General features: G+C 43.4%; 1 protein-coding gene across 1 annotated transcript; it reads left to right on the plus strand.

The window, feature by feature from the left end:
• Positions 1 to 7,912: 7,912 nt before the first annotated feature.
• On the plus strand, positions 7,913 to 12,128 carry LOC149974792 (CD5 antigen-like). The gene is made up of 6 exons (XM_090211808.1): positions 7,913 to 8,215; positions 8,644 to 8,949; positions 9,074 to 9,346; positions 11,332 to 11,652; positions 11,784 to 11,872; positions 11,994 to 12,128. The coding sequence occupies exons 1-6, from the start codon at positions 8,011 to 8,013 to the stop codon at positions 12,126 to 12,128; spliced, it is 1,329 nt and encodes a 442-aa protein (XP_090067934.1). The 5' UTR covers positions 7,913 to 8,010.
• Positions 12,129 to 27,539: the final 15,411 nt, after the last annotated feature.

Below are 27,539 nucleotides of genomic sequence, written 5' to 3' on the forward strand. Positions count from 1 at the left end.
GAAGGATTTTAATTAGTGATGGATATTAATTAGTGAAGGATATTAATTAGTGATGGATATTAATTAGTGATGGATATTAATTAGTGAGGGATATTAATTAGTGATGGATATTAATTAGTGATGGGTATTAATTAGTGAAGGATATTAATTAGTGAAGGATTTTAATTAGTGATGGATATTAATTAGTGAAGGATTTTAATTAGTGATCGATATTAATTAGTGATAGATATTAATTAGTGATGGATATTAATTAGTGATGGATATTAATTAGTGAAGGATTTTAATTAGTGATGGATATTAATTAGTGATGGATATTAATTAGTGATGGATTTTAATTAGTGATGGATATTAATTAGTGATGGATATTAGTTAGTGATGGATATTAATTAGTGATGGATATTAATTAGTGATGGATATTAATTAGTGATGGATATTAGTTAGTGATGGATATTAATTAGTGATGGATATTAATTAGTGAAGGATTTTAATTAGTGATGGATATTAATTAGTGATGGATATTAATTAGTGATGGATATTAATTAGTGATGGATATAATTAGTGATTGATATTAATTAGTGACAACAACCTGTCTGTGTTCCTGAGAGACTCACCTTTCCATAGTGGGGTCATGTTAGTGTGTCCTAGATCACAACAACCTGTATGTGTTCCTGAGAGACTCACCTTTCCATAGTGGGGTCATGTTAGTGTGTCCTAGATCACAACAACCTGTCTGTGTTCCTGAGAGACTCACCTTTCCATAGTGGGGTCATGTTAGTGTGTCCTAGATCACAACAACCTGTCTGTGTTCCTGAGAGACTCACCTTTTCATAGTGGGGTCATGTTAGTGTGTCCTAGATCACAACAACCTGTCTGTGTTCCTGAGAGACTCACCTTTTCATAGTGGGGTCATGTTAGTGTGTCCTAGATCACAACAACCTGTCTGTGTTCCTGAGAGACTCACCTTTCCATAGTGGGGTCATGTTAGTGTGTCCTAGATCACAACAACCTGTCTGTGTTCCTGAGAGACTCACCTTTCCATAGTGGGGTCATGTTAGTGTGTCCTAGATCACAACAACCTGTCTGTGTTCCTGAGAGACTCACCTTTCCATAGTGGGGTCATGTTAGTGTGTCCTAGATCACAACAACCTGTCTGTGTTCCTGAGAGACTCACCTTTCCATAGTGGGGTCATGTTAGTGTGTCCTAGATCACAACAACCTGTATGTGTTCCTGAGAGACTCACCTTTCCATAGTGGGGTCATGTTAGTGTGTCCTAGATCACAACAACCTGTCTGTGTTCCTGAGAGACTCACCTTTCCATAGTGGGGTCATGTTAGTGTGTCCTAGATCACAACAACCTGTATGTGTTCCTGAGAGACTCACCTTTCCATAGTGGGGTCATGTTAGTGTGTCCTAGATCACAACAACCTGTCTGTGTTCCTGAGAGACTCACCTTTCCATAGTGGGGTCATGTTAGTGTGTCCTAGATCACAACAACCTGTCTGTGTTCCTGAGAGACTCACCTTTCCATAGTGGGGTCATGTTAGTGTGTCCTAGATCACAACAACCTGTCTGTGTTCCTGAGAGACTCACCTTTCCATAGTGGGGTCATGTTAGTGTGTCCTAGATCACAACAACCTGTCTGTGTTCCTGAGAGACTCACCTTTCCATAGTGGGGTCATGTTAGTGTGTCCTAGATCACAACAACCTGTCTGTGTTCCTGAGAGACTCACCTTTCCATAGTGGGGTCATGTTAGTGTGTCCTAGATCACAACAACCTGTCTGTGTTCCTGAGAGACTCACCTTTCCATAGTGGGGTCATGTTAGTGTGTCCTAGATCACAACAACCTGTCTGTGTTCCTGAGAGACTCACCTTTCCATAGTGGGGTCATGTTAGTGTGTCCTAGATCACAACAACCTGTCTGTGTTCCTGAGAGACTCACCTTTCCATAGTGGGGTCATGTTAGTGTGTCCTAGATCACAACAACCTGTCTGTGTTCCTGAGAGACTCACCTTTCCATAGTGGGGTCATGTTAGTGTGTCCTAGATCACAACAACCTGTCTGTGTTCCTGAGAGACTCACCTTTCCATAGTGGGGTCATGTTAGTGTGTCCTAGATCACAACAACCTGTCTGTGTTCCTGAGAGACTCACCTTTCCATAGTGGGGTCATGTTAGTGTGTCCTAGATCACAACAACCTGTATGTGTTCCTGAGAGACTCACCTTTCCATAGTGGGGTCATGTTAGTGTGTCCTAGATCAAAACAACCTGTCTGTGTTCCTGAGAGACTCACCTTTCCATAGTGGGGTCATGTTAGTGTGTCCTAGATCACAACAACCTGTATGTGTTCCTGAGAGACTCACCTTTCCATAGTGGGGTCATGTTAGTGTGTCCTAGATCACAACAACCTGTCTGTGTTCCTGAGAGACTCACCTTTCCATAGTGGGGTCATGTTAGTGTGTCCTAGATCACAACAACCTGTCTGTGTTCCTGAGAGACTCACCTTTCCATAGTGGGGTCATGTTAGTGTGTCCTAGATCACAACAACCTGTCTGTGTTCCTGAGAGACTCACCTTTCCATAGTGGGGTCATGTTAGTGTGTCCTAGATCACAACAACCTGTCTGTGTTCCTGAGAGACTCACCTTTCCATAGTGGGGTCATGTTAGTGTGTCCTAGATCACAACAACCTGTCTGTGTTCCTGAGAGACTCACCTTTCCATAGTGGGGTCATGTTAGTGTGTCCTAGATCACAACAACCTGTCTGTGTTCCTGAGAGACTCACCTTTCCATAGTGGGGTCATGTTAGTGTGTCCTAGATCACAACAACCTGTCTGTGTTCCTGAGAGACTCACCTTTCCATAGTGGGGTCATGTTAGTGTGTCCTAGATCACAACAACCTGTCTGTGTTCCTGAGAGACTCACCTTTCCATAGTGGGGTCATGTTAGTGTGTCCTAGATCACAACAACCTGTCTGTGTTCCTGAGAGACTCACCTTTCCATAGTGGGGTCATGTTAGTGTGTCCTAGATCACAACAACCTGTCTGTGTTCCTGAGAGACTCACCTTTCCATAGTGGGGTCATGTTAGTGTGTCCTAGATCACAACAACCTGTCTGTGTTCCTGAGAGACTCACCTTTCCATAGTGGGGTCATGTTAGTGTGTCCTAGATCACAACAACCTGTCTGTGTTCCTGAGAGACTCACCTTTCCATAGTGGGGTCATGTTAGTGTGTCCTAGATCACAACAACCTGTCTGTGTTCCTGAGAGACTCACCTTTCCATAGTGGGGTCATGTTAGTGTGTCCTAGATCACAACAACCTGTCTGTGTTCCTGAGAGACTCACCTTTCCATAGTGGGGTCATGTTAGTGTGTCCTAGATCACAACAACCTGTATGTGTTCCTGAGAGACTCACCTTTCCATAGTGGGGTCATGTTAGTGTGTCCTAGATCACAACAACCTGTATGTCTTCCTGAGAGACTCACCTTTCCATAGTGGGGTCATGTTAGTGTGTCGTCCAAACGGTTCTGACACTACAGACAGAAGTTGACAGATGGACTGTATGACCTCAGACGATGCTTATGGGGTCGTAGGACAAAACGGAGAACATCATCGTGTTCCTGAGTCTCATATTTCCATCGTTTACAGGCCAAACTGATCGGACGTTACAGATTTCCACACGTTCGCAGAAATTGTAGGCGAAGGGTTCATTTGTAATTGAAAAGAGCTTCTGCCAAACATGGATTGTGTGTGAGGGGTACAGAGATGTGGTAGTCATATAATAATCATGCTGTGGTCTACATTTTGTTCATCATCAAGCAGACCAGATCAGTAGAGATGGTGGAAGAGCCTGGTAGGCTGTTTAAAATGGAAGAATATCATTTACAGTGCCTTGCGAAAGTATTCAGCCCCCTGAAGTTAATACTTTGTAGCGCCACCTTTTGCTGCGATTACAGCTGTAAGTCGCTTGAGGTATGTCTCTATCAGTTTTGCACATCGAGAGACTGACATTTTTTCCCATTCCTCCTTGCAAAACAGCTTGAGCTCAGTGAGGTTGGATGGAGAGCATTTGTGAACAGCAGTTTTCAGTTCTTTCCACAGATTCTCGATTGGATTCAGGTCTGGACTTTGACTTGGCCATTCTAACACCTGGATATGTTTATTTTTGAACCATTCCATTGTAGATTTTGCTTTATGTTTTGGATCATTGTCTTGTTGGAAGACAAATCTCCGTCCCAGTCTCAGGTCTTTTGCAGACTCCATCAGGTTTTCTTCCAGAATGGTCCTGTATTTGGCTCCATCCATCTTCCCATCAATTTTAACCATCTTCCCTGTCCCTGCTGAAGAAAAGCAGGCCCAAACCATGATACTACCACCACCATGTTTGACAGTGGGGATGGTGTGTTCAGCTGTGTTGCTTTTACGCCAAACATAACGTTTTGCATTGTTGCCAAAAAGTTCAATTTTGGTTTCATCTGACCAGAGCACCTTCTTCCACATGTTTGGTGTGTCTCCCAGGTGGCTTGTGGCAAACTTTAAACGACACTTTTTATGGATATCTTTAAGAAATGGCTTTCTTCTTGCCACTCTTCCATAAAGGCCAGATTTGTGCAATATACGACTGATTGTTGTCCTATGGACAGAGTCTCCCATCTCAGCAGTCCTACAACTGTCACCTTATGTAACAGCTGATTTACTTAACTAAAGACACATCTCAATATGTGGTCCAGGTGCCTTAGTGTTCCTATAGAAACCTGTGTCCAAACTCAGCATTAAATAGCATCTAATCAGAATAGTGTACAGAGCTAAGTTATTACAGCTATTTAAATGTAATGTGTTTTTTAGTGTTTATTCTGTGTCATTAAAAAAATCACTGTTGTCTATTAGATCAATATCAGTGTGAACACATCTGATTGGACTAGATCCATGTTGAGGTGAGACACGTCTGATTGGACTAGATCCATGTTGAGGTGAGACACGTCTGATTGGACTAGATCCATGTTGAGGTGAGACATGTCTGATTGGACTAGATCCATGTTGAGGTGAGACACATCTGATTGGACTAGATCCATGTTGCGGTGAGACACGTCTGATTGGACTAGATCCATGTTGCGGTGAGACACATCTGATTGGACCAGATCCATGTTGAGGTGAGACACATCTGATTGGACTAGATCCATGTTGAGGTGAGACACATCTGATAGGACTAGATCCATGTTGTGGTGAGACACGTCTGATTGGACTAGATCCGTGTTGCGGTGAGACACATCTGATTGGACCAGATCCATTTTGAGGTGAGACACATCTGATTGGACTAGATCCATATTGAGGTGAGACACGTCTGATTGGATGGGAGAATGAGAGGGGGAGAAGAGGAGAATAGAGTGTCAAAAGAGGAGATGAGAGGGGGAGAAGAGGAGAGGAGAGAAGAGGAGAGGGGAGAAGAGGAAAGGTGGAGAGGAGAGGGAAGAGAAGAGAGGGGAGGGAGAGGAGTAGAGAGGGGGAGAAGAGGAGTGGAGTGGAGGGAGAATGAGAGGGGGAGAAGAGGAGTGGAGTGGAGGGAGAATGAGAGGGGGAGAAGGAGATGAGAGGGGAAGAGGAGGGGAGAGGGGGAGAGGTGGAGAAGAGGAGAGTAGAGGGGAGAAGAGGAGAGGGGAGAAGAGGAGAATAGAGTGTCAAAAGAGGAGATGAGAGGGGGAGAAGAGGAGAGGAGAGGGGAGAAGAGGAGAGGGGAGAAGAGGAAAGGTGGAGAGGAGAGGGAAGAGAAGAGAGGGGAGGGAGAGGAGTAGAGAGGGGGAGAAGAGGAGTGGAGTGGAGGGAGAATGAGAGGGGGAGAAGAGGAGTGGAGTGGAGGGAGAATGAGAGGGGGAGAAGGAGATGAGAGGGGAAGAGGAGGGGAGAGGGGGAGAGGTGGAGAAGAGGAGAGGGGAGAAGAGGAGAGGTGCAGAAGAGGAGAGGGGAGAAGAGGAGAGGGAAGAAGAGAGAGGAAGGAGAGGGAGGAGAGGAGAAGAGAGGGGGAGCTGGGAGAGGGGGAGGAGTGTAGAGGATAGGAGAGCGGGGTGGAGAAGGGAGGGGCAGACGAGGAGAAGAGATTGTCAAAAGAGGAGAAGAAGTGGGGAAAGGGAGAAGATGAGAGGGGGAGAAGAGGATAGGAGAGGGTTGGAGAAGAGGGGAGAAGAGGAGAGGAGAAGAGAGGGGAGAAGTGGGTAAGGGGAGAAGATGAGAGGGGGAGAAGAGGAGAGGGTTGGAGAAGAGGAGAGGAGAAGAGAGGGGAGAAGTGGGGAAGGGGAGAAGATGAGAGGGGGAGAAGAGGAGAGGGTTGGAGAAGAGGAGAGGAGAGGAGAGGAGAAGAGAGGGGAGAAGTGGGTAAGGGGAGAAGATGAGAGGTGGAGAAGAGATGGGGGAAAGAGGAGAAGAGATGGGGGAGAGAGGAGAAGAGAGGGGGGAAAGAGGAGAAGAGATGGGGGAGAGAGGAGAAGAGATGGGGGAAGAAGAAAAGGGGAGAAGAAGGGTAGAGGTGGAGAAGAGGAGAGGGGAGAAGAGAGGAGAGAAAATAATAGGAGAGGGGGAGGGGAAGAGATGAGGGTGTAGAAAAGAGGGGGAGGAGAGGAGAAGAGAGGGGGAGGAGAGGAGAAGAGGAGAGGAGAAGAGATGGGGGAAAGAGGAGAAGAGAGGGAGAAGAGGGGAGAAGAGAAGAGGTGGAGAAGAGGAGAGGAGAAGAGATGGGGAAAGAGGAGAAGAGATGGGGGAGAGAGGAGAAGAGGAGAGGAGAAGAGATGGGGGAAAGAGGAGAGGAAGAGAGGGGGAGAAGAGGAGAAGAGTGGGGGTGAAGAGGAGAAGAGATGAAGAGAGGGGAGGAGAGGAGAAGAGATGGGGAGAAGAGAGGAGAAGAAGGGTAGAGGTGGAGAAGAGGAGAAGAGAACGGAGAGGGGAAGAGAGGGTGAGGGGGAGGAAAGCGGGGTGGAGAAGGGAGGGGCAGAAGAGAGGGAGAAGAGGAGAAGAGTGGGGGAGAAGATAAGTAAGAGGAGAGGACAGGGGGAGAAGAGGAGAAAAGACAGGGAGAAGAGGGGGAGAAGAGTAGAATAGTGGGGGTGAAGAGGAGAGGAAAGGGGGAGGAGAAGAGAGAAGAGAGGGGGGGAAGAGATGAGAATAGAGGGAGAAGAGAGTGGGAGGTGAAGAGTGGGTGGAGAGGAGTAGACGAGAGGGGCAGAAGAGGAGAAGAGAAGAGTTGGGGGATAATGAAATTTGACCGTATGAGTTGGAAAGGTGGCATCCGATGACGTTGTCATGTTGAAAGTCACTGAGCGCTTCATTAAGGCCATTCTACTGACAATGTTTGTCTATGGAGATTGCATGGCTGAGTGATTGATTTTATACATCTGGCAGGAAGGGGTGTGGCTGAAATAGAATCCACTCATTTGAAGGGGTGTCCACATACTTTTGTATATATGGTGTATGTACACATGGGTGTTGTTGCACCATACCAACGATAAGCCTGTCTTCCCCATCACATCATGAAAGGTCATGTTGATGTTCATTTAACCTCTGTCTCTCTCTTCCTCTGACTCCTCCCTTTCTCCTTTGTTTCTCTCTATCTCTCTGTCTCTTTCTCTCTCTTTCTCCTCTGCCTCTCTCTTTCTCCTCAGATCTCCAGGCTCAAAGCGTCAGTCCACCAGGTAGGTAGAGTATACATCTACAGTGATTATAGCAGTTCAATATTAGTCAACTTTATTATCCCACATGGAGAAATTAATGTGTCCATACAAACCATTCTAAACCCCAATAACAAGTAGTGTTTTATGGAACTACTAATACTTGTCAACCACAAAGCATTACTGCTGTTAGAATAACAGAATCACTGTCATCATCTGTCCTCACCACTGTGTTTTCCTCTCTGCTGTTTACAGCTGAATACTCAGTCAGACTGGTGAATGGGACCACTTCCTGTTCTGGTACAGTGGAAGTCTTCTATGAAGGAGAGTGGTCAGGTCTATGTTCTAGTTGGTGGAGCATAATGAGAGAGGTTAAGGTTTTGTGTAGAGAGCTGGACTGTGGGAATCCTGTAGCTGAATCTAGAGGACCTCTGATTGAAGATGGAAGAAGAGGAGTAACACTATATAGAAGATGTAGTGGACATGAGTCTTCTATTAGACAGTGTAAAATCATAGGAGGACGTGGTGTCTGTGATGGTGGATATTATCATCATGTGACCTGTTCAGGTAAGAGACTGGTCATATTGAGAGATTTATTTATACATTATACAATATTACCATGTATCATGTTTTATGTGTTTTTATTTCATTTAAATAGAGGGAGAGATGTCAGATGTATTTAAACATTATATTTGTGTTTGTCATATTGGTTTATGGGAGATGTTCATGGGCAGATCATTGTAGTTCAGATGGTACTGAAGTGAAGCTGCCTGATGGATGTCCAGCTGTTTATTTTCTATAAAGTGAAGTGAACTTATTCCTGTCTCCTGCCTGCATTATTCCCAACCCGATCCTGAGTGACTAAGAACCCATTTCTACCTCTTACAGTATCAAACATAGCAAACTACAATCTTTTATCCAACATATTTGTGTTTAGTCCTTGACAATGTCATCAACAAAACTGATTGAATGTTCAACCAACTCTTTTTCTCCAGAGTCTGTGCGGCTTGTGGACGGAGCTGGTCTCTGCTCTGGGAGAGTGGAGGTGAAGTCCAATCAGTCCTGGGCCTCAGTGTGTGAAGCTGACTTTGACCGGCAGGATGCAGAGGTAGTCTGTGGGGAGCTTGGCTGTGGGGCTCCTGCAGCTCTACAGGGGGGGCTCTATGGAGAAGGTGAGGGTCAGACCTGGGATAAAGAATTCCAGTGTAAAGGCAATGAGTCCCTTCTCCTGGACTGTGACACCTCAGACAGAGAGAACAACACCTGCCTACCTGGTAATGCTGTTGGACTCACCTGCTCAGGTAAGAAACAGTTTGTCACTCAGTCAACATTGTTTCTCACCTGGAGTGAAGAATATGAGAGACAATATAGGTGTGTTTTAGTGAGAAATAGTAAGATTACTGTCTCTCTCTTTTCTTTTCTCAGAGCCTGATGATGTGAGGCTGGTGGGAGGAGGCAGTCGCTGTGCTGGTGGAGTGGAGTGGTACGACCAGCGAGAGTGGAGGACTGTGGGAACTTACGACTGGGACGATGTAGCTGCAGTAGTGTGTAGACAGTTGGGTTGTGGCTCCACTGTTTCAGTACCACCTGGAAACACCACTAGAGGGATTGAAGTTTCCTGTTCTGGGTCTGAGTCTTCACTGAGGGAGTGTTCCAGAAGTTATTATCTCCGTCCTGAACTCACAGTGATCTGCTCAGGTAATAACAACATATTATAATTATATTCAACTGATTTCCTTCATTCATACAACTTCCTCTGCACCTCTCATGATGACTGTTTAGCTTGTCAGTCTGCTTTACTAAATAGATCACTCAGTCAAGTAGGAATCAAATACAACTTAAATATCCCAGAATGCTTTGTATTTGAGTGATACCTCAGTGAACGTCTCTACTCACTACCACTGTCACATGTCATGTTATTGTCACATCTAAATGAGGAAAGTAGTTGAGGAGCTACGTTTTCTTTTTCTCTCCTCTTGTTCCAGATGTCCTGCTTAAGCCTGATATCAACATGTGTTGTCTCAGTGACTGTAGGCCCACTACTCATGTTGCCCTGTGAGGGAGGGTGGCTGGCACTGTTACATGCTGATGTTATTGTCATATCTATAGGAAACTAGTTGAAGAGGTTTATCTTGTTCTCTTTTATTGTTATACAATATAATGGCGCCTGAAGAAATGGCAGCAGTTTTACTAGACTAACCAGTTGTGCTATTATGTGTTTTTTTTGTGTGTTATTTGTAACTTATTTTGTACATAATGTTTCTGCCACCGTATTTTACGGCAAAAAAGATCTTCTGGACATCAGGACAGCGATCACTCACCTCGGATTAGACAAAGATCTTCTGGATATCAGGACAGCGATCACTCACCTCGGATTAGACAAAGATCTTCTGGACATCAGGACAGCGATCACTCACCTCGGATTAGACAAAGAGCTTCTGGATATCAGGACAGCGATCACTCACCTCGGATTAGACAAAGATCTTCTGGATATCAGGACAGCGATCACTCACCTCGGATTAGACAAAGAGCTTCTGGATGTCAGGACAGCGATCACTCACCTCGGATTAGACAAAGATCTTCTGGATATCAGGACAGAGATCACTCACCTCAGATTAGACAAAGAGCTTCTGGATGTCAGGACAGCGATCACTCACCTCGGATTAGACAAAGATCTTCTGGATATCAGGACAGCGATCACTCACCTCGGATTAGACAAAGAGCTTCTGGATGTCAGGACAGCGATCACTCACCTCGGATTAGACAAAGATCTTCTGGATATCAGGACAGAGATCACTCACCTCAGATTAGACAAAGAGCTTCTGGATGTCAGGACAGCGAACACTCACCTCGGATTAGACAAAGAGCTTCTGGATATCAGGACAGCGATCACTCACCTCAGATTAGACAAAGAGCTTCTGGATATCAGGACAGCGATCACTCACCTGTATATAGCCTCCCTACTGTATATAGCCTCTCTACTGTATATAGTCTCTCTATTGTATATAGCCTCTCTGCTGTATATAACCTCTCTACTGTATATAACCTCTCTACTGTATATAGCCTCTCTACTGTATATAACCTCTCTACTGTATATAGCCTCTCTACTGTATATAGTCTCTCTACTGAATATAACCTCTCTACTGTATGTAGTGAGGTAAAATACAGTAGAGAGGTTATATGCAGTAGAGAGGTTATATACAGTAGAGAGGCAAAATACAGTAGAGTGGCTATATACAGTAGAGGCTATATACAGTAGAGAGGTTATATACAGTAGATAGGCAAAATACAGTAGAGTGGCTATATACAGTAGAGAGGTTATATACAGTAGAGAGGTTATATACAGTAGAGGCTATATACAGTAGAGGTTATATACAGTAGAGAGGTTATATACAGTAGAGAGGTTATATACAGTAGAGAGGTTATATACAGTAGAGAGGTTATATACAGTAGAGAGGTTATATATAGTAGAGAGGTTATATTCACTGTCTTTTTACTGTTGTTTTTACTAATCTGTTGCTCACATAATATATATTTTTTACTTAAAAATTGCACTGTTGGTTAGGGCCTGTAGGTAAGCATTTCACTGTCAGGTCTACAGCTGCTGTATTCAGGATTTCACTGTCAGGTGCACGTTGTATTCGGTGCACGTGACAAATAAACTCTAATTTGATTTGTTTCAGATCACCTGGTCCAGCCTGATATCTTCCTGACTGACCCAATGGGAGGGGTCTCCAGGGGCCACCAGGGGCCCGAGATGTTCAGGGGCTACAACTTCACCATCACCTGCTCCACTCAGCCACAGTACCCAGGAGGCTCCTTCCTCCTCACGTTCACCGGCTCCAACAGAACCCAGACCAAGCCAGCTGTCAATCACTCTGCTGCCTTCCTCTTCCCTGCTGCAGATGACTCCCACCAAGGGACCTACAGCTGTGTTTATGAGAATTATGTTTTCTCTCATAACTTCTCCTCTGAGAGTGAGCTCCTCTCCCTCACCATCACAGGTAAGTGAACATGAACCAGACTTATAACTTTGACAGATTGATAGATTTCCCACAGATCAGTCATTGACAGATTTCCCACAGATCTATGTGATGATGATCAGTCCCCTCATCAAAGGTGTTTCTGTTTGCAGCCTCTCCTCTGCCAGCCTTCATCATCAGACACGTTGTAGTGCTGCTGATCCTACTGACAGCCATCACCACCTCCTACCTGTACTACAAGGTAAAGACATTTACTCAGACGTTACAAGTCATTTAAACTAGAGGGTGAGGGGGAGAGGGAGGGAGAGAGAATGGAGATACTAGAGAGTAAATGTCTGACTGTTGGTGCTGTGTCTCCCTAGCCCACCAGGAGGCAGAAGAGAGTGAACAGGGTGAGCAGCATGGATCTTTATGTCAATGCCATGGAGATGGTCTCTCTGAGCTCCAGAGCTGAAGCTGGACCGGGAGAGGAGAGAGCAGCCCAGGGGACGGAGTAGGAGGAGAATGAAGATGACCCTACATGCTGATCTTAGGTCAGTTTTGTGTTTTAAATCGATGGTCAGCAGTGGACTGGTGTTTAAAATGTGGTGACAAACCTGAAGTGGTTCTAATTTGAATAACAAGTTCAGAATTAGTTTATCTTTCTAGAACCTTGGAAGAAATCTAAAAGGAGTGACTGCAACCACCATTATTCATTTAGTTTGGTTTTTACCACCAGAGAAACATGGGGTTCTGGTAACATGGGGATTGGGTAAATTGGGGTATGGGGTAACTTTGGTTTTTGGTAACATGGGTTTTGGTATCATGGGGTTCTGGGTAACATGGGGTTTTGGGTTACATGGGGTTTTGGGTTACATGGGGTTTTGGTTACATGGGGTTTTGGGTAACAAGGAGTTTTGGTTACATGGGGTTTTGGGTAACAAGGAGTGTTGGTTACATGGGGTTCTGGGTAACATGGGGTTTGGGGTAACATGGGGTTATGGGTAACATGGGGTTTTGGTAACATGGGGTTCTGGGTAACATGGGGTTCTGGGTAACATGGGGTTTGGGGTAACATGGGGTTATGGGTAACATGGGGTTTTGGTAACATGGGGTTTTGGGTAACATGGAGTTTTGGGTGACATGGGGTTTGGGGTAACATGGGGTTTTGGGGTAACATGGGGTTTTGGGGTAACATGGGGTTTTGGGGTAACATGGGGTTTTGGGGTAACATGGGGTTTTGGGGTAACATGGGGTTTTGGGGTAACATGGGGTTTTGGGGTAACATGGGGTTTTGGGGTAACATGGGGTTTTGGGGTAACATGGGGTTTTGGGGTAACATGGGGTTTTGGGGTAACATGGGGTTTTGGGGTAACATGGGGTTTTGGGGTAACATGGGATTTTGGTAACAATCGGTTTTTAATTATTTTAAGAGAGTAGCTCAATTTCGTCTGTTTCATGTTCCAGTATTGCTTCTTATCTTTCTTTTTTTGTCTTATTTAGTGTCTCTTAGATTCTTTATCTTATTTAGTGTCTCTTAGATTCTTTATCTTGAAGTGTTTCCATTATTAGTCCAGGTATTATTATAATCATCTGTTCATTCTTTGTATTTTGAATTTTTTTTTAGTAAAGGGGTTTGTTGTTGTTTACCTCTCATGATGTTATTGATTATAAATGTTATGATATTGATTATGATGTAGATTAGTGTTATGATGTTAGTAGTATAGAGATAATGATGCTATTGATTATAAATGTTATGATATTGATTATGATGTAGATTAGTGTTGTGTTGTTAGTAGTATAGAGATAATGATGTTATTGATTATAAATGTTATGATATTGATTATGATGTAGATTAGTGTTGTGATGTTGCTCTCTAAACTGCCATGTAATCAACTGGATGCTTTTAATAAAATTACAGGCTGTCAGTCTTGTGTGATTTAATTATTAGACAGACTACAACATACAGTATGAATTAACTGAGATCAGTCTGTGTGATTCCCCTCTTGGTCAGACTACAACATACAATATGAATTAACTGGTCATACATTTGGCAGTAGGATAGGAAGTGCATCTCAGTTTCCACCTCATTTTGTGGGTTGTGTGCACATAGCCTGTCTTCTCTGGAGAGCCAGGTACTGACCTGTATATAGTCCTGCTGTTGTTATTTTACTGTTGCTCTTTAATTACTTGTTATTTTCATTTCTTATTCTTGTACATATTTTTTCAATCTGCATTGTTCGTTAGGGGCTCGTAACTAATAACATTTGATTTGAGTTCTGCCTACGGCAGCCTTTCTCAATAGCAAAGCTATGCTCACTGAGTCTGTACATAGTCAAAGCTTTCCTTAAGTTTGGGTCAGTCATAGTGGTCAGGTATTCTGCCACTGTGTACTCTCTGTTTAGGGGTAAACAGCATTCTAGTTTGCTCTGATTTTGATCATTAATTCCAATGTGTCAAGTAATTATCTTTTTTTTCTCATGATTTGGTTGGCCTAATGTGTTTGCTGTCCTGGGGCTCTGCCGGGTCTGTTTGTGAACAGAGCACCAGGTCTAGCTTGCTTAGGGGACTCTTCTGTATGTCTCTCTCTCTGTCTGTGTTTCTCGCTCTCTCACAAACAGATGCATAATTCAAACAGTGAGAAACTACAAACAAACAGAAAGAGAGAAGATATCCTCCACATAGACTATGATGTATTGTTGTCCTGGTGTGTAGTTATTTATCCTCCACATAGACTATGATGTATTGTTGTCCTGGTGTGTAGTTATTTATCCTCCATAGACTATGATGTATTGTTGTCCTGGTGTGTAGTTATTTATCCTTCACATAGACTATGATGTATTGTTGTCCTGGTGTGTAGTTATTTATCCTCCATAGACTATGATGTATTGTTGTCCTGGTGTGTAGTTATTTATCCTCCACATAGACGATGATGTATTGTTGTCCTGGTGTATAGTTATTTATCCTACATAGACTATGATGTATTGTTGTCCTGGTGTGTAGTTATTTATCCTCCACATAGACTATGATGTATTGTTGTCCTGGTGTGTAGTTATTTATCTTCCATAGACTATGATGTATTGTTGTCCTGGTGTGTAGTTATTTATTCTCCATAGACTATGATGTATTGTTGTCCTGGTGTGTGTGTGTGTGTGTGTGTGTGGTGATTGATGGTGATAGGTGGGTGAGTGAGTGTAAATGCAGAGCCAACTACTCCTGTCTGATCAGGGTCCAGCAGTCACCAACCCTGGAGAGATACAGTCACCCACCAACCCTGGAGAGATACAGTCACACACCAACCCTGGAGAGATACAGTCACCCACCAACCCTGGAGAGATACAGTCACCCACCAACCCTGGAGAGATACAGTCACACACCAACCCTGGAGAGATACAGTCACCCACCAACCCTGGAGAGATACAGTCACCCACCAACCCTGGAGAGATACAGTCACCCACCAACCCTGGAGAGATACAGTCACCCTGGAGAGATAGTCACCCACCAACCCTGGAGAGATACAGTCACCCACCAACCCTGGAGAGATACAGTCACCCTGGAGAGATACAGGCTTTGCAGGATGTTGTTCCAGACCACCACTGAAACACCTGAAGTCAAATTGTCTCATCATAAAGGATTTGATGATATATTGAGAAGATCTATTATATAGATATCTAGCACTATTGTTGGATTAGCAGTGTTTATATAGTACAGACACCTAGCACTATTGTTGGATTAGCAGTGTTTATATAGTACAGATACCTAGCACTATTGTTGGATTAGCAGTGTTTATATAGTACAGAGACCTAGCACTATTGTTGGATTAGCAGTGTTTATATAGTACAGACATCTACACTATTGTTGTAGTAGCAGTGTTTATATAGTACAGGCACCTAGCACTATTGTTGTATTAGCAGTGTTTATATAGTACAGACACCTAGCACTATTGTTGTATTAGTAGTGTTTATATAGTACAGACACCTAGCACTATTGTTGTATTAACAGTGTTTATATAGTACAGACACCTACACTATTGTTGTATTAGCAGTGTTTATATAGTACAGACACCTACACTATTGTTGGATTAGCAGTGTTTATATAGTACAGACACCTAGCACTATTGTTGGATTAGCAGTGTTTATATAGTACAGACACCTAGCACTATTGCTGTATTAGCAGTGTTTATATAGTACAGACATCTACACTATTGTTGGATTAGCAGTGTTTATATAGTACAGACACCTAGCACTATTGTTGGATTAGCAGTGTTTATATAGTACAGACACCTAGCACTATTGTTGGATTAGCAGTGTTTATATAGTACAAACACCCAGCACTATTGTTGTATTAGCAGTGTTTATATAGTTCAGGCACCTGGTGGAACCAACTTCACATCGCCCCCCAGAAGAAAGGCACACGGACACCCACACTTCAGGTTGACTCAGTTTTTATCTGCAGTAAAAGATAACAAACAGTGATGACAGGTATTGACAGGACGGTCACAGCCACACGTTCACTGGTTAGGTAGGACACAAGATATATATTAGATAGGAACAACAGTAGTGACACATGGTTAGGTAGGACACAAGATATCTGTTAGATAGGAACAACAGTAGTGATACATGGTTAGGTAGGACACAAGATATCTGTTAGATAGGAACAACATTAGTGATACATGGTTAGGTAGGAAACAAGATATCTGTTAGATAGGAACAACAGTAGTGATACATGGTTAGGTAGGACACAAGATATCTGTTAGATAGGAACAACAGTAGTGATACATGGTTAGGTAGGACACAAGATATCTGTTAGATAGGAACAACATTAGTGATACATGGTTAGGTAGGAAACAAGATATCTGTTAGATAGGAACAACAGTAGTGATACATGGTTAGGTAGGACACAAGATATCTGTTAGATAGGAACAACAGTAGTGATACATGGTTAGGTAGGACACAATATATCTGTTAGATAGGAACAACAGTAGTGATACATGGTTAGGTAGGACACAAGATATCTGTTAGATAGGAACAACAGTAGTGATACATGGTTAGGTAGGACACAAGATATCTGTTAGATAGGAACAACAGTAACGTTATTGATACAAACCCTCAATGTGAAGTGATATTAATCCATAAATACAGAGCACAAGTACAACCCTTTTATATAAACCTTTTACGGTAGTAAGAAAATAAACATTCACTTAATATTTCAATAAGTCACCTGCTAGTAAATCACCTGCTGGTAATAACTAGCGTGACATTGTAGTGCAGAGACCAACGGTGCTCGTTAGCTCGTCATTAACACGGCTAGCTAAGACAGCAACAACTTGGTTAACTGGCTGAAATAGGTCTTCAATTCATGAACGGCTAAATAAATATCTACAGAGCCACATTCGCTATTGACTTTAGGATATATGAACCAGTTTTCCAAAACCACTATTGTGTTATACAGTTTGAAACAGTTTTTATGTACAGAGGAAGAGGACTCGAACCTGCTCTCAGAATATCTGTCAGACTGAGGAGCGGGCAGACCAACTTCCCAAATAGGGGAGAAGCACTCAAAACACACTAGTTGTTCTTTCAAAGAAAATAATACAAACATGGTAGGTCCGAAGACCTCTCATATTACCAACTTTACTACAATGGCAGCAAATATTTTAATGAATTCAGTAACACATAATGAAAGGAAACGTTATTTATATCACCCCTTCTCCTGAGGTGAATGGTTTCACCCACGACTCTCCCGGAACTGAGGCTTTGACATCAACAGTTTCACTTTGTTCCACCTTTGGTGAGCAAAACAGCTAATAACGTAGCTAAATACTGACATTATCCTCCATCGAGATATCTGTTCATATCTAAATACATGGCTCTGCTTTGGTCTATTCCGTTGATATTGTCAACCTGAACATTACATTGAACATGTGAGTAATTTAGCAGACGCTCTTATCCAGAGAGACTTACAGTAGTGACTGGATACATTTTCATACGTTGCATTGGCAGGACAATTGCATTAGTAGTTGGGAGGAGAGCAGAAACAGCCTAACACCTCCACTGATACTGTGTAACCTGTCTGCAGTCAACCAGCCATCCAGACTGAAGTGAAGGCCTTGTTACAGAATGAAAACACCTTCTCTTTCGTCGGCATGGCAACCTGTAAACATGTCAGTGGCGTCACAATGTTGCACAACAGCAGCAGAACATTGGATGGAGGGTCATTGTGTCATTACACAGTGTCCCTGTCTATTCTACTGTATTGGTACATGTGGTATTACAATACATTAGAAGATCTGTAGACGGCAGCATTGAAACAATTTACAACACATCGTCAACTAGCAACCTACTCTGTTTCAGTGCTGTTTAAATATCCCACTTATTTTATTCTGCTGTTAGAGGCCATCAGTAGAGACAGTCAGGAAATTAGTCTTTGTAGCAAGTTTTTTACTGTCAAACCATGGGAAGTGTGTCTATATAGGCAAGTACATATACAATTAGGATTTTACTTTAAGGTCAAATGTACTGTAACTGTCTAGTTGTGAAGAGAATCTAAATATAGTGTTTATTGACCTCTCCATTCTAGCACCATACATTCTGTTATTTGCTGAACTCCTCTCCATTCTAGCACCATACGTTCTGTTGTTTATTGTCCTCCTCCCCATTCTAGCATTCTAGGGCCATTCCCCCCAGAAATGTCCGGGAACTTGCAGGTGCCTTGGTGGAAGAGTGGGGTAACATCCCACAGCAATAACTGGTAAATCTGGTGCAGTCCATGAGGAGGAAATGCACTGCAGTACTTAATGCAGCTGGTGGCCACACCTGATACTGCCTGTTCCTTTTGATTTTGACCCCCTCCCCCCTTTGTTCAGGGACACATATTACATTTCTGTTAGTCACATGTCTGTGGAACTTGTTCAGTTTATGTCTCAGTTGTTGAATCTTGTTATGTTCATACAAATATTTATACATGTTAAGTTTGCTGAAAATAAACGCAGTTGACAGTGAGAGGACGTTTCTTTTTTTGCTGAGTTTAGTTCTTAATGACAGACTGAGTTGGTAGAAGGAGACAGGGGAGGAGAGAGAGATGAGAGAGAGAGAGAGAGAGAGGACTTATTGACAGACTGAGTTGGTAGAAGGAGACAGGGGAGGAGGGAGAGAGAGATGAGAGAGAGAGATAGGACTTATTGACAGACTGGGTTGGTAGAAGGAGACAGGGGCGGAGGGAGAGATAGACTGACATTTAAATCAGCTGAATATATTCATCACTGACTTCTCACCAGTGATGTCATCATAGCCAGTAACCTTTTCCTCTCTTGGCCCAGCCCAGCCTGACCCTGACATACAGCATCAGGCCTGTTGAGTTGACTTGGGTAACAGACCTCTAGCTTCTACACCACATCCCCCCTTCTCCTGCTCTAACATGAGACCTCATCAGTACTCATTTTGGGTGCTGGTACTGTTTATATTTAGGTGCTGGAACATTAAGCCAATATTCTATAAGAGGTGAACTCAAGCAGTAGAAAGTTAGAGGTGATATTATAGGACACACTATGTGTAACTTTGCTGCTCTGTCAGCAGTTTCCTGTGGAATTTTTCAAATGTCAGTCTCTCCTGTAGGTAGGTGTGTTTAACTGATCTTATCTGCTTAAAGGTTTGTCACATCATATAAGTAAGGAAGAGATGAGCTAGAAGTCATATAGCCTAGCAATATTTCTCAGGAGGGGGAGGGAGGGAGAGAGAGAGAGAGCGAGAGAGAGAGAGGGAGAGAGAGAGAGAGAGAGAGAGAGAGAGGGAGAGAGAGGACTTACTGACAGACTGGGTTGAGAGAAGGAGACAAGGGAGGAGGAAGAGAGATGAGAGAAACTCAGCAAAAAAAGAAATGTCCCTTTTTCAGGACCCTGTCTTTCAAAGATAATTCGTAAATGTCACGCCCTGGTCTTAGTATTTTGTGTTTTTCTTTATTATTTTGGTCAGGCCAGGGTGTGACATGGGTTATTTATGTGGTGTGTTTTGTCTTGGGGTTTTTGTAGGTTATGGGATTGTGGTATAGTAGAGTTGTCTAGGTAAGTCTATGTTTGCCTAGAGTGGTTCTCAATCAGAGGCAGGTGTTTATCGTTGTCTCTGATTGGGAACCATATTTAGGCAGCCATATTCTTTGTGTGTTTCGTGGGTGATTGTTCCTGTCTCTGTGTTTGTTTGCACCCAGATAGGGCTGTTTCAGTTTTTCATGTTACGTTTAGTGGTTTTTGTATTGTTCGTCATTATCTTTATTAAAGATGTCTGAAGATAACCACGCTGCATTTTGGTCCTCCTCTCCTTCGACGGAAGAAAACCGTAACAGTAAAAATCCAAATAACTACACAGATCTTCATTGTAAAGGGTTTAACACTGTTTTTCATGCTTGTTCAGTGAACCATAAACAATTAATGAACATGCATCTGTGTAACGGTCGTTAAGACACTAACAGCTTACAGATGGTAGGCAATTAAGGTCACTGTTATGAAAACTTAGGACACTAAAGAGGCCTTTCTACTGACTCTGAAAAACACCAAAGAAAGATGCCCAGGGTCCCTGCTCATCTTCCTGAACATGCCTTAGACATGCTGCAAGGAGGCATGACAACTGCAGAGGTGGCCAGGGCAATATATTGTAATGTCCGTACTGTGAGACGCCTAAGACAGCTCTACAGGGAGACAGGATGGACAGCTGATGATCCTCACAGTGGCAGACCACGTGTAACAACATCTGCACAGGATCGGTACATCCAAACATCACACCTATGGGACAGGTACAAGATGGCAACAGCAAATGCCCGATATACACCAAGAACGCACAATCCCTCCATCAGTGCTCAGACTGTCCGCAATAGGCTGAGAGAGGCTGGACTGAGGGCTTGTAGGCCTGTTGTAACGCAGGTCCTCACCAGACATCACTGGCAACAACGTCACCTATGGGCACAAACCCACCGATGCTTTTTACCAGACAGGACTGGCAAAAGTGCTCTTCACTGATGAGTCGCCGTTTTGTCTCACTAGGGGTGAGGAAGGAATGAGCGTTTACACCGAGGCCTGTACTCTGGAGCGGGATCGATTTGCAGGTGGAGGATCCGTCATGGTCTGGGGCGGTGTGTCACAGCATCATCGGACTGAGCTTGTCATTGCAGGTTGTCTCAATGCTGTGCGTTACAGGGAAGACATCCTCCTCCCTCATGTGGTACCCTTCCTGCAGGCTCATCCTGACGTGACCCTCCAGCATGACAATGGCACCAGCCATACTGCTCGTTCTGTGCGTGATTTCCTGCAAGTCAGGAATATCAGTGTTCTGCCATGGCCAACGAAGAGCCCGGATCTCAATCCCATTGAGCACGTCTGGGACCTGTTGGATCGGAGGGTGAGGGCTAGGGCACGTCTGGGACCTGTTGGATAGGAGGGTGAGTGCTAGGGCACGTCTGGGACCTGTTGGATAGGAGGGTGAGGGCTAGGTCATGTCTGGGAACTGAAATGTCTGGGAACTTGCAGGTGCCTTGGTGGAAGAGTGGGGTAACATCTCACAGCAAGAACTAGCAAATATGGTGCAGTCCATGAGGAGGAGATGCACTGCAGTACTTAATGCAGCTGGTGGCCACACCAGATACTGACTGTTACTTTTGATTTTGACCCCCTTCCCCCTTTGTTCGGGGACACATTATTCTATTTCTGTTAGTCACATGTCTGTGGAACTTGTTCAGTTTATGTCTCATTTGTTGAATCTTGCTATGTTCATACAAATATTTACGCATGTTAAGCTTGCTGAAAATTAACGCAGTTGACAGTGAGAGGACATTTCTTTTTTTGCTGAGTTCAGTTCTTACTGACAGACTAGGTTGGTAGAAGGAGCCAGAGGAGGAGGGAGAGAGAGATGAGAGAGAGAGAGATAGGACTTATTGACAGACTGAGTTGGTAGAAGGAGACAGGGGAGGAGGGAGAGAAAGACTGACATTTAAATCAGCTGAATATATTTGTGTAACTGACTTCTCACCAGTGATGTCATCATAACCAGTATCCTTTTCCTCTCTTGTCCCAGCCCAGCCTGACCCTGACATATAGCATCAAGCCTGTTGAGTTGACTTGGGTAACAGACCTCTAGCTTCTACACCACATCCCCCCTTCTCCTGCTCTAACATGAGACCTCATCAGTACTCATTTTGGGTGCTGGTACTGTTTATATTTAGGTGCTGGAACATTAAGCCAATATTCTATAAGAGGTGAACTCAAGCAGTAGAAAGTTAGAGGTGATATTATAGGACACACTATGTGTAACTTTTCTGCTCTGTCAGCAGTTTCCTGTGGAATTTTTCAAATGTCAGTCTTTCCTGTAGGTAGGTGTGTTTAACTGATCTTATCTGCTTAAAGGTTTGTCACATCATATAAGTAAGGAAGAGATGAGCTAGAAGTCATGTAGCCTAGCAATATTTCTCAGGAGGGGGAGGGGGAGAGAGAGAGAGAGAGGGAGAGAGAGAGAGGACTTACTGACAGACTGGGTTGAGAGAAGGAGACAAGGGAGGAGGAAGAGAGATGAGAGAAACTCAGCAAAAAAAGAAATGTCCCTTTTTCAGGACCCTGTCTTTCAAAGATAATTCGTAAATGTCACGCCCTGGTCTTAGTATTTTGTGTTTTTCTTTATTATTTTGGTCAGGCCAGGGTGTGACATGGGTTATTTATGTGGTGTGTTTTGTCTTGGGGTTTTTGTAGGTTATGGGATTGTGGTATAGTAGAGTTGTCTAGGTAAGTCTATGGTTGCGTAGAGTGGTTCTCAATCAGAGGCAGGTGTTTGTCGTTGTCTCTGATTGGGAACCATATTTAGGCAGCCATATTCTTTGAGTGTTTCGTGGGTGATTGTTCTTGTCTCTGTGTTTGTTGTACCAGATAGTGCTGTTTTGGTTTTTCATGTTACGTTTAGTGGTTTTTGTATTGTTCGTCATTATCTTTATTAAAGATGTCTGAAGATAACCACGCTGCATTTTGCTCCTCCTCTCCTTCGACGGAAGAAAACCGTAACAGTAAAAATCCAAATAACTACACAAATCTTCATTGTAAAGGGCTTAACACTGTTTTTCATGCTTGTTCAGTTAACCATAAACTATTAATGAACATGCATCTGTGTAACGGTCGTTAAGACACTAACAGCTTACAGATGGTAGGCAATTAAGGTCACTGTTATGAAAACTTAGGACACTAAAGAGGCCTTTCTACTGACTCTGAAAAACACCAAAAGAAAGATGCCCAGGGTCCCTGCTCATCTGCGTGAACGTGCCTTAGGCATGCTGCAAGGAGGCATGACAACTGCAGATGTGGCTAGGGCAATAAATTGCAATGTCCGTACTGTGAGACGCCTAAGACAGCTCTACAGGGAGACAGGATGGACAGCTGATGATCCTCGCAGTGGCAGACCACGTGTAACAACATCTGCACAGGATCGGTACATCCAAACATCACACCTACGGGACAGGTGCAGGATGGCAACAGCAACTGCCCGATATACACCAGGAATGCACAATCCCTCCATCAGTGCTCAGACTGTCCGCAATAGGCTGAGAGAGGCTGGACTGAGGGCTTGTAGGCCTGTTGTCTGGTGAGGACCTGCGTTACATCACTGGCAACAACGTCACCTATGGGCACAAACCCACCGTCGCTGGACCAAACAGGACTGGCAAAAGTGCTCTTCACTGATGAGTTGCCGTTTTGTCTCACCAGGGGTGAGGAAGGAATGAGGGTTTACACCGAGGCCTGTACTCTGGAGCGGGATCGATTTGCAGGTGGAGGGTCCGTCATGGTCTGGGGCGGTGTGTCACAGCATCATCGGACTGAGCTTGTTGTCATTGCAGGTTGTCTCAATGCTGTGCGTTACAGGGAAGACATCCTCCTCCCTCATGTGGTACCCTTCCTGCAGGCTCATCCTGACATGACCCTCCAGCATGACAATGCCACCAGCATTACTGCTTGTTCTGTGCGTGATTTCCTGCAAGTCAGGAATATCAGTGTTCTGCCATGGCCAACGAAGAGCCCGGATCTCAATCCCATTGAGCACGTCTGGGACCTGTTGGATCGGAGGGTGAGTGCTAAGGCACGTCTGGGACCTGTTGGATAGGAGGGTGAGGGCTAGGGCACGTCTGGGACCTGTTGTATAGGAGGGTGAGGGCTAGGGCACGTCTGGGACCTGTTGGATAGGAGGGTGAGGGCTAGGGCATGTCTGGGACCTGTTGGATAGGAGGGTGAGGGCTAGGGCACGTCTGGGACCTGTTGGATAGGAGGGTGAGGGCTAGGGCATGTCTGGGAACTGAAATGTCTGGGAACTTGCAGGTGGCTTGGTGGAAGAGTGGGGTAACATCTCACAGCAAGAACTGGCAAATATGGTGCAGTCCATGAGGAGGAGATGCACTACAGTACTTAATGCAGCTGGTGGCCACACCAGATACTGACTGTTACTTTTGATTTTGACCCCCTTCCCCCTTTGTTCAGGGACACATTATTCTATTTCTGTTAGTCACATGTCTGTGGAACTTGTTCAGTTTATGTCTCAGTTGTTGAATCTTGCTATGTTCTAACAAATATTTACACATGTTAATCTTGCTGAAAATTAACGCAGTTGACAGTGAGAGGACATTTCTTTTTTTGCTGAGTTTAGTTCTTATTGACAGACTGAGTTGGTAGAAGGAGACAGGGGAGGAGGGAGAGAGAGAGAGAGAGATAGGACTTATTGACAGACTGGGTTGGTAGAAGGAGACAGGGGAGGAGGGAGAGAGAGAGATAGGACTTAATGACAGACTGAGTTGGTAGTAGACAGGGGAGGAGGGAGAGAGAGATGAGAGAGAGAGAGATAGGACTTAATGAGAGACTGAGTTGGTAGAAGGAGACAGGGGAGGAGGGAGAGAGAGAGAGAGAGAGAGAGAGATAGGACTTATTGACAGACTGAGTTGGTAGAAGGAGACAGGGGGAGGAGGGAGAGAGGGATGAGAGAGAGAGAGAGAGAGATAGGACTTATTGACAGACTGAGTTGGTAGAAGGAGACAGGGGGAGGAGGGAGAGAGAGATGAGAGAGAGAGAGAGATAGGACTTATTGAGACTGGGTTGGTAGAAGGAGACAGGGGAGGAGGGAGAGAGAGACTGACATTTAAATCAGCTGAATATATTTGTATCACTGACTTCTCACCAGTTATGTCATCATAACCAGTATCCTTTTCCTCTCTTGGCCCAGCCCAGCCTGACCCTGACATATAGCATCAGGCCTGTTGAGTTGACTTGGGTAACAGACCTCTAGCTTCTACACCACATCCCCCCCTTCTCCTGCTCTAACATGAGACCTCATCAGTACTCATTTTGGGTGCTGGTACTGTTTATATTTAGGTGCTCGAACATTAAGCCAATATTCTATAAGAGGTGAACTCAAGCAGTAGAAAGTTAGAGGTGATATTATAGGACACACTATGTGTAACTTTGCTGCTCTGCCAGCAGTTTCCTGTGGAGTTTTTCTAATGTCAGTGTTTCCTGTATGTAGGTGGGTTTAACTGATCTTATCTGCTTAGTTTGTCACGTCATATAAGTAGGGAAGTCATGAGATAGAAGTCATATAGCCTAGCAGTATTTCTCACTCTTCAGTCCTCTCTTCATGACAGTAGACTTGTTTCGTCAGTGGAGCCCCAGTTAGAGACAGATATGATACCTGCAGTGGTACTGATGACCCTGTTGTGGAGCAGAGGTAGGATGCTGTTATACTGATATACACTTGTGACAGTTACTGAGATATGTTTTGATATTGTAAGATATATTATAATTTGCAGGGTTAGTAAAATAACATGCAACTGGAAGCAGACAGTAAAAATGTGTCTCAAAGCAGGACAATGATGTGATCACCTGTAAATGTACTTTACTGTAGTCTAACTGTCCATCTGGGGACAGGCACTAATGTCAGTTAAGTTGTGATGGTGTCATGCGTCTGACTGTTGTATATTCAGTGTGTCAATGATTGATTGTATCTGTCTCTATGTAAATGAATGAGAGTATATATTATGTATTATATATTATATTGGTGTTATGTTAGAGTAGGAGAAGGGAGGGGTGTAGATGATAGAGGTCTATGAGCTGAGTCAAGATCAAAAGGTCCAACCAGACAGCTGGTTGAGAGGGCCCTAGTGGAGCCAGCGGGCTCTCAGTCAGCTGGCTCCACTAGGGCCCTCTCAGTCAGCTGGCTCTACTAGGGCCCTCTCAGTCAGCTGGCTCCACTAAGGCCCTCTCAGTCAGCTGGCTCCACTAGGGCCCTCTCAACCAGCTGGCTCCACTAGGGCCCTCTCAGCCAGCCGGCTCCACTAGGGCCCTCTCAGCCAGCTGGCTCCACTAGGGCCCTCTCAGTCACCTGGCTCCACTAGGGCCCTCTCAACCAGCTGGCTCCACTAGGGTCCTCTTAGTCAGCTGGTGTGTGTAGGAGAGTGTGAGATGTGTGTACAAAACGTAGAAGTACAAATTACATGATTGCACACTGTGGTATTTTACCTAACAGATAACAATATTATATTTGTTTTCAAATTATTTTGGGGTCTTTGTAATCTGAGGGAAATATGTGTCTCTTATATCGTTTTACATTTGGCAGGAGGTTAGGAATAACAGCTCAGTATCCAACTGATTTTGTGGGCAGTGGGCACATAGCCTGTCTTCTCTCTGCCTACCTCTCTCAATAGCAAGTCTATGCTCACTGAGTCTGTACATTGTACATTTTTTTGTCAGTTTTCTATCAGTCACAGTGGTCAGCTAGTTTGCCATCATTTATATATGTTTGGTTATAATTTGTTTGGGCCAGACTGTCTGAGTTCTGTCCTGAGGCTTTGTTGGGTTAGTAGTGGTTTGTGAACTAAGCTTCAGGACCAGCTGGATGAAGGGACTTTTCTCTATTTTCATCTCTTGGTATTTCAGTGCTGGTCTCTTGTTTTTATGTGGTTATAGACATTGTAGTCTTGTTTCTGGATATGAATTAGTGATGGATATTAATTAGTGATGGATATTAATTAGTGATGGATATTAATTAGTGATGGATATTAATTAGTGATGGATGTTAATTAGTGATGGATATTAATTAGTGATGGATGTTAATTAGTGATGGATATTAATTAGTGAGGGATATTAATTAGTGATGGGTATTAATTAGTGATGGATATTAATTAGTGATGGATGTTAATTAGTGATGGGTATTAATTCGTGATGGATATTAATTAGTGAGGGATATTAATTAGTGATGGATATTAATTAGTAATGGGTATTAATTAGTGATGGATAATAATTATTGATGGATATTAATTAGTGATGGATATTAATTAGTGATGGATGTTAATTAGTGATGGATATTAATTAGTGATGGATATTAATTAGTGATGGGTATTAATTAGTAATGGATATTAATTGTGATGGATATTAATTAGTGATGGATATTAATTAGTGATGGATGTTAATTAGTGATGGATATTAATTAGTGATGGATATGAATTAGTGATGGGTATTAATTAGTGATGGGTATTAATTAGTAATGGATATTAATTAGTAATGAGTATTAATTAGTGATGGATGTTAATTAGTGATGGATATTAATTAGTGATGGGTATTAATTAGTGATGGATATTAATTAGTGATGTGTATTAATTAGTAATGAATATTAATTAGTGATGGGTATTAATTAGTAATGGATATTAATTAGTGGTGGATATTAATTATTAATGGATATGAATTAGTGATGGATATTAATTAGTGATGGATATTAATTAGTGATGGATATTAATTAGTGCTGGATATTAATTATTAATGGATATGAATTAGTGATGGATATTAATTAGTGATGGATATTAATTAGTGATGGATATTAATTAGTGCTGGATATTAATTAGTGATGGATATTAATTAGTGGTGGATATTA

This window comes from Oncorhynchus mykiss, chromosome 19, assembly GCF_057628025.1.
Source record: "Oncorhynchus mykiss isolate SJ-2025 chromosome 19, ASM5762802v1, whole genome shotgun sequence".
Lineage (NCBI taxonomy): Eukaryota > Metazoa > Chordata > Actinopteri > Salmoniformes > Salmonidae > Oncorhynchus > Oncorhynchus mykiss.